This window comes from Diuraphis noxia, unplaced genomic scaffold, assembly GCF_037042655.1.
Source record: "Diuraphis noxia isolate RWA-SAM2 unplaced genomic scaffold, SU_Dnox_SAM2 contig0003, whole genome shotgun sequence".
NCBI classification, from domain to species: domain Eukaryota; kingdom Metazoa; phylum Arthropoda; class Insecta; order Hemiptera; family Aphididae; genus Diuraphis; species Diuraphis noxia.
The window spans coordinates 8,399,259-8,408,179 of record NW_028301713.1 but is presented as its reverse complement, the minus strand read 5'-3'; the positions used below and the strand labels follow the sequence as shown (position 1 = coordinate 8,408,179).

Genomic DNA, 8,921 nt, shown 5'->3' with positions numbered 1-8,921 from the left:
GATAGTAATAATCTATAATATATTGTATTTTACATGTATATAATAATAATTACTATAATATATTATACTTAATAATATATCTTATTGTACACTCGTCGGAGGACACATGATATTGTATAGTAGCTTTTGAAGCGTAATTGTATATATTCGGGAATGACGAACAGATAGTATGATAATATACGTCGTATATTATCATGTTATATATATGTACAGAGTGTCCCGCGAGGATTTACCCATTGCAATATCTCCCGAAATAATGGTGATATCGAAATTATGGTTTTGTAATAAGACTCACAGGGATCAGAACTACAAATGTATTATTTCATATTTTAATTGATTTTAACGTTTTGGTAAAAAAGTTAAAAAATATATTTCTTTATTTAATTATTTCCAAAAAAATTAAAGATAGCCATTTTGTAGAGTTTATTTTTCTGAAGATATTGACGTTTCAAAATTTTATTTTCATTAATTTCGTGATTTTTAATACTTTTTTAGTTTCGAGAAAAATTGAGAATCATTTAACACCGTCATGTTATCAAACATGTGACCCGCCGCGCCGCGCGCATTCCCATACGGCCGGCCGAATACCTTCCATATGTTCCAATAATAGTTATAAACTATAATCATATTTTATTTCTTCAAAACTAGAAAAAATATTAAAAATCAGGAAATTAATGAAAATAAAATTTTGAAACGTCAATATTTTCAGAAAAATAAACCCTACAAAATGGCTATCTTTAATATTTTTGGAAATAATTAAATAAAAAAATATATTTTTTACATTTTGTACAAAAACCTTAAAATAAATTAATGAATCTTATTATAAAACCAGAATTTTAATATTTCCATTATTTCGTGAGATAACGCAATGGGTAAATCCTCGGGGGACACCCTGTATTTAGGTATACATATATTATGTGCAGATAGGGAGTGACAACTATACGAAATAGCCGCGGTTTGGTTAGGGTATTAGAGTGGCCGAAAACGAGGGTCGGGCGTTAAACATAGTGACCTAGCTGATACACGAAATAATGCGGTGGGGTGGATTCGTTTGTGACGAGGACGAGACAGGGTCAGATCCTGCAGTGGACGGTCCGATCAATTAAAAAGCTCTTATGTACACGTCGGATACTCTGGTCGCGCGGAAAGGCTGACGAGGCGGAGGTCTGGAGTTTATTAGTATAATACCGTCCAGCACCACCACGTGCTGTACTATATCCACATAATATAATATGCGTTTAATATATATATACATACCGCGAGGTTTTCACCCCTCTATACGGTACGACCCCGCCTGTTAGCTATAATACTCACCCAAAGTTCTCGTGACAATCCGCTGCCGCCGCCACCGCCACCGCCATGCGCCTTCACTGCACCAGGTCTGCAGGACGATATTGTCATCCCACGCGTGAGTTTCACGTAAACCTACACTACGTTTGCGTAGGTACCTTTATATATATATATATATACGTATAATCATCAGTCGTATATATTTCAGGATGGTTTTGTTATACAGCGACAGATTGAACACCATCCTGCTCCTTCCTCCTCCACTCGCTTCGCCTGTAGTCCCTGCAGTCGCAGCCCGAACGGACGTCCGGTCGTAAATATATATATATATATATATATAATATGTATGTATATAGCTTGTTGGCTCTTGTCGAGTACGCCACACTCCGCAGGCTATAGGACAAGTGACCAGAATCGTCCGGACCCAACGAACTGTTGGCCCTATACAGCTGTATATAATAATAATAATAATAATATATATTACACACCTAATACGTGTTCATATATATATGTATATATATATATAAATTTATATAAATACTTTTCTGGACATCGTCGATTTACACTATCACACGCGTACGACTAGAATAATTGAAAATTAAATCCTAGAAAAACGCTATTTTCACTCCAGCTAATATACAATAATACGTACCTATATAATATGGACGACCTGTGAAATGCATTATCGAACGGATCATCGATGGCTGCAGCCGTCGTCGCTCACAAATAATTTATTAACTTTGGATCAAAAAAAAAAAAAAAAAAATATTGAACTTTGAACTCCGACGGTCGTCTCATGTCATCACTAAACTGCAGTGATGTAGACTTGCTGTCGTCGTTCGCTGCAGGGTCTATAACTACGCAGTGGTCGGTATTTAAATCCCACTTTCAGATTTGTTCTGCAGTGCGCTGCAGTAAATCATTAAAAGTTTTTTCATTTTCTAATACTTATCAGTCGAATATTTCCTGTTATTAACACCACCGTGGAATGCACGATTATACACCTATATAATATGATGGTTGTTGCAGGTGTTAAATATTTATTTCAAAGTATGAGTAACTTTTTTCACACACACACGCGCGCGCATTATGTTAAAATTGAACTGTATATATCGTTCATTTTGCCTTCACCTGTCCCTCGTATCATGTAATATTATTATGTATTATTATTTCATATCGCTTGAAACTTACCGTCGTCGTCATATACATTCAACTAACGTTATGGTTGGTTCAAAGTATATAATTTTTCCATCATAAGTATAGTTCACGTTATAATTTAATTACAGCGGATAACGATACGACAGGGCGGCACATAGATAGAACCAGTGTCTATATTATGTAACTTTTGTTACTTCATAAAATTACAATATTAATAACAACTATATTCAAAGCAATAAAACATCCTAACATTAAAAGCCAATTTTAATCCGTGTTGAAGTTTACGTCTAGATACAGTTCGGGGAAATAATAATAATACTAATAATAATTCAAATTTTAAATTACAAGAATATAATCTAATTTTTTTTTTTATAGTACGAATAAATATGCTATTATGATTGTAGAATTTTAATACCAACTATATGTATATGAATCATAGATATAATCAAATAACTTCATCAATTTAGTTAATTTTACTGTATAGTTTTATGACAAAAAAAAAAGTAATAAACTAATAATGTATATTATATAGCATGATATTGTTCGTGACAAAAATATATATGGCTGCAGGAATGAAACAAAAATATTTTCTTCTTAATCGAATAAATGGAATTTAATTTACAATTATTATCTAACATCCAGTTTATGATTATTAAAAATAAAATTTGTTTTTTTGCGATTAATAGTTTCAATCTTTCAAACTATTAAAGTTGAGTGATATACCTAAATTATTTTTAGCAGTTTTAACTTTTGTGTCGTACCTAAGTAAATCATAATATAGGTACCCAAGTATTCCAAGTGTCGAAATATTTAAAATTTGTTTGGATTAAAGTGCATATATCACGATGAAGTAAGTAAATGTAACCTTTTTATAGTAGATTAAAACTTCCAAGATTATTAGCTTCAACACTCGTGGTATAATTAGTTTGGTATGATTATAGGTGTAGGTGCCAATATCATTAATTCATTGAATATTTAAAATAAATGAAGCAGATATTATGTATAAAACATAAATTAAAACGATAAATTGGCGTACCTACCTAATGATTATATTAACATTTCCATATGATTAATAAATGAATAAATAAATTATAAAAAAAGATATATCGTACAATTTTCTCACTGTTTTGTCGGAACGTTTTTTATCAAATAATATGTAATTTTTATCTTTTTACTTATCTAATTATTAGTTTATATTTACAAATAACTCAATTTTATTTTTCAATAAAATTACGGAAAAGTGAATTCCACAACCACAACTCTACAACCACGTATTTTATCTAATGTGCATATTATGCTATTAATGGTATTATATATAATAATATTGTGAGTTATTAGAAATTATTGGTATGTAATATGTATATTTTTATTATAATCGTAGTTTGTAATTGATGATCGTTAAAACTTTAAACTAAATGTGAACTGAACATTTTCTATTATTTCATGCAGAAATCCTATGAAAACTTTAGAACATTTTTAGATTTTTTGGTATGATTTGAGTTTTGAGTATAATTTACAGAATTATAAAACTTGTGAATTCAACTAGATTTGGTTCACAGAGTTTTCCAACTATCATAAAATCACATAAATTATATTTAATTCTTTGTTTGTAAAAAACTTTTAAAGTTTACAGTATTATAAATGACACACAAAATTGACTTCAAATAATGTTATAGTTTTATATCTTTTGAATAATATACTTTAATACTATATTCTTTACTATTTTTCATTTTTTATGATAATAACAAATTTGTTTGTTCGTGTTGCGTCGTAGCGAGAATTCGAAGTTAACGTGGTATCTGTTATGTTGTATGTCGACCAATAAAAATAAATTCCTAGGTGATTTATTTGGACTTAATTTTGTTTCATTATAATATAAATTAATTATAAGAGCTTAGAGCACAAATCAATTAGTTCAGATTTTTTTTTTGGTGTAATAAAAAATTATGACCTATTATAGTATTTTCATTATTTGTTTAAGCTATGGGCTATAAATATGTAGAAATTCTTTCTTTATGTCAAACATATTTATTTATTTTGTTATATTATTTAACTGTTGTAAATTATTAACTGTCGAAATTAAAATCTGCAGAAATTTAGAAAATCGCACAGTAGTTTTTAGCTGGTTAAAATATTTGTACGGATAAAACATACTAAATAGACACGTAGTATCTTGATACTTAATACTCTATAGACTATAATGATCACGAAAATGTCATAATTAATACTTACCTTATTTATAACATATACACAGTCATATAACCGTTGTACCATATATACCATAGTGTTTTTATAAATATTATAGCTTTCGAAAATGTGATTAGTGAACTGATTAAAATATTAGTTTTTAATCATATCATATCATTGAATACTATTGTACCAGTTGCCTGTTACTATTACTATAGTCGTGCTCTAATATTATTCAAAACTCATGATGATTGTCTAAGACGCGTAAATCGCTAAAATTAAGAATTTTTATACATTACGAATAAAACTGTAATTAACAACTAATATCTTGAAATCATCTTTATTCCCTTTAACGTCATAATATTATTTTTCTACATGCACGATGTACTTAACTGCCGAGTACGACCAAACCGTAAATGCTACATTTTATATTTTATTGAATCATAGTAATATATTATTAATAATTTAACATGTAAAAACGAACGTTTGTTTGTTTGTTTGCTTGTTTGTCCAATTGTCCTCTATGTACTCAAAACTACTGGACCGTTTTGCATAAAATGATATCAATAGATTTTTGAGATTCGAGAAGGATATAATATGTAACTTGGTTTTTCAATCCATATACATTGGCCGATATAAGTTTTATCACACAGTCAAACATAGGTACATTTTGTTTCGGCTCGTGAAAATCAGATATTTTTTTCTTTATCTAGTTAAGTTGTTATCATTGCAAGTCAGGTACAGATTATATCACTATTATTATTAGAAAAAAATATAATATACAAACATTTTATCAAATATAATTTAAAAAATAAAATAAACGTACTTATGAACACAATATAATAACAATGATTTTTTTTAATGATTTGCTTTTTTAATTCTTAAACGAATTATTGGAGTTAAGTCGGATCTTAAACAGTTCGTTGAATATGCCTCCAGTAGTTTGTGTTTACTTACGAAATTTGTCCATATAATTTTATCAATAAATGGAATACCATAAAATAAATCATTTTGATATTGTTTGCATTATGTAACAAATTTCAATTGAAACTACAAAATGCGAAAAACGATAGAAAGATCGATTAATTTGAACACGGGCAAAGTCGGGTACCTAATATTACTGTTATAACTACAGTGTATAGTATGTATATTATATTGAAATAGTTGTTTGGTTTTTAAATTTTTCGAGATCCAAAAATTAAAAAAAAAAACCCTTGTTTTCAGACTCGTGATGTCTGTGGTCGTAGTGATATGCGTAATACTACTTTTAGTGACAAAAATCGACTGTAGAACGAAAACTTCGACGCCCTCGATACACAGCAGCCGCGTGGTATCAACCGCAAAAGTTTTGACCAGTTCGTGCGCCGTAATCGAAGAAGGTGTTCCTGTGTGCCAAGATCCGGAAGAGGATAACAAGTATGCAACGCTTAAAGTTTACAGTTTAAATCGTATTACCTATATATTATGACGTATAGTCATGACTCACGATTATTATTGTTCGTCAATTACGTCAAAGAGCCACAGACGTAGAAGACGCAGAACTATCGAGACTAAACTCATCGAGACATAGTCCACATCATTCGATCAGCGACGTATTTGACTTAGTTGTATGGAGTGAGGCTAAAATTATTATACACAAGCTTAAGTTCTACCTTATTAATTTTACCATGAACTGTTTTTATTTTTGTGTCTGATGACACTTTTCTAGCAGAAATAATGATAAATATTCAATTTCAAAGAGACTTCCGGTAGGTAGCATATAGTATAGTTAATCTTGCTTGTAATTTTCCCATATTAAAACCAATAATAGTTCAAGCGATCACCCTCATCGCCCTCCCCTCGGGGACGCGCCTGCGTTCGATATAGGTAGGTACTATTTGCACAATAAATCATAATAATAAAATATATAGTGTGTGCCTAATAGTACAATATAATATATGTGTAATAATTATTGATATGTGTACTATGACATAATAATATATTGTTCGCACTGCAATAATATCATCCTAGACTTATATTATATACCTACGGCCACCAGAGAAGAGTATATAGGTACACCTATATCGTTGCACTGTGCCAAATGTCAATATTGTTAATGTTACGTATATTATATAATTTATAGTTATTTAATATACATAATATTATGATTTATGATACATACTCTGATCTACTGCAACCTATACATAATATGATGTCTATTTGATGCACTTATATATTAGTATGATACATTGATACTCGGTGTCTACACATTATATTATTATTATTATATATTTTGATGTGAAAACTTTCAAGTTTGAGTAAACTAACATCGTTCGACTTTTACGAACGAGATAAAAATTGTATTAAGAAAACACACATACGTGTCAAGGTAACCGGGAGCCGGGAGGAATAACTTTTAGTTATATATATATATATTATGCTTCAAACTTTTTTTAAATAGGACATATAATGTAATAACCAAAAAACTTTTTTTTTAAAACGATTCAAGTACATAAAAGAAAAAATGTACCTCTATCAAACGTTTGTTTGTTAAGACGATCCCTGAGTATATATAGTCGATACCGGTAGAGACCAATTTCCTAAAAATTTCGAAATCTTGATGATCTTAACAAAATAACAACTATAATATATAGGTACTAGAAATAGGTATTAAAACACGATTCCGTGTGATTTTTTGAATGCAACATTGCTACATTTGTTTGCTCTTGTTGTTATAAACTATAATAAGCTATATACATTACATATATTGCAATATAGGTATAAAAAGTATATAATTTACATTAATTTTATACTTTATCAAAAAAATTACATTTATAAACTTTTGACAGTTGATAATTATTTATTATTGTTGTCGATCGAAAATATCACATTGTTCTGATAAAAAATTAAAACTTGCAATGTTTCATAAAAAATCTGTAATTAAATCAGAATATCAAATACGATGAATATATAGGTAACAATTTCTAATGTAAGCTAAAATCATAATTTTTCGAATGTCTTAATTTGTTAACAATAGAATCATTAATTTTACAAAACGATATGCATACTACGTCACTACTCACTATATATATAATAATAATATAATATTATGTGATTTCACATGTTTTGGTTACATATAATATAAGACCATATAAAATCGTAACAAATATTAAATTCGCGGTGTTGCAGCCATCTTCAAGCAATTATATAATATTATAATAAGATCGGTCGGTACACCTTTTCTATTCGTTGTTCAGGTTCGCGACGCGAACGCCGTACCTGCAGGACAACTGGTTCGACTACGGTGCTCGAGACTTCGACAGGAAGCCCGCGACGGAGGGTGGAAGTCGTCCCTTGGGCTGGTGGTGGCGTTTCATCAGCGTACTGAAGCGGAATCTCGAGAAAAAATCATCGCCGACGACTACCGCGGTTCTGAGCGACGCGTCCCAGATACCGGAAACAATCGTCACGTACTCGATTAAGGGTTGCAGCCCGACGATAGTGCCGTTCGATTTGTCGCCTTGTAGCAACTTATCACCGGATGTGCCGCAGCCTGTCAGCACCACTCGGGTAATCTACTACGTGCCGCCGACGTCGCGAATCGACACATACAATCCATCCGACTTTGACCAATGAATGATGTGTGCCATTGCTACAGTCATCCATAATATTATAATTTCTTACCTAATAATATTTAATTTACTATAATTATTACAATACTGAATGATTTATTCTGTTTATTTATTAGACCTTTAACGGACATTTTTTTTTTATAATTACAGTAAAAATTGTTTAATGTGGACTTGGATAACGTGGAAATCTGACTTTTATAAAAAAATTTTACCGTCGTGGCGAGTGCGTAGCGTTAAGAGTCCCAACCTGTCTAAAATGCAAAAACATATCCCAACCGTTTCAATACTACACAGGTTTTACTATATTATTATTATCTATCATTAATATATGAGTAAACTTGATAAAAACCCATTGCTTTCCCCACAATTACAGTTTTAAATAACAACAAATCAATACATTTACATTTTTAAATTAGGCTAATAGTTAAATTCTAAAAACAAAAAGTTATCAAAATTGTTTTTATGATGGGGGGCTCACGTCTGGAATTGACCAAAGCGGGGCGTCTGACCTTAAAAACTTGGGAATTTATGTACTATATAATAGGTATATACTATTGCAGAACAATTATTGCAGTCAAACACATACTCCTAAAATGCTGTCAGTTTAATAAAGTACACATCAAACAGGAATTACCGGTATACCTTATATGAGATACTACCGAGACGTCCAAAAAA

At 30.4% G+C, this 8,921-nt stretch overlaps 1 protein-coding gene across 1 annotated transcript; it reads left to right on the top strand.

Annotated features, from left to right (window-relative positions):
• Positions 1-3,127: 3,127 nt before the first annotated feature.
• On the top strand, positions 3,128-8,345 carry LOC107169207 (uncharacterized). Its single transcript, XM_015518878.2, has 3 exons — positions 3,128-3,298; positions 5,860-6,051; positions 7,872-8,345. The coding sequence occupies exons 1-3, from the start codon at positions 3,294-3,296 to the stop codon at positions 8,248-8,250; spliced, it is 576 nt and encodes a 191-aa protein (XP_015374364.1). The 5' UTR covers positions 3,128-3,293; the 3' UTR covers positions 8,251-8,345.
• The last annotated feature ends 576 nt before the right edge of the window (positions 8,346-8,921 follow it).

Excerpts from the sequence above, each read along its gene's own strand:
- LOC107169207 (XM_015518878.2), top strand. Across the intron at positions 6,052-7,871 it reads GATCCGGAAGAGGATAACAA|GTTCGCGACGCGAACGCCGT; the intron begins GTATGCAACGCT and ends TTCGTTGTTCAG.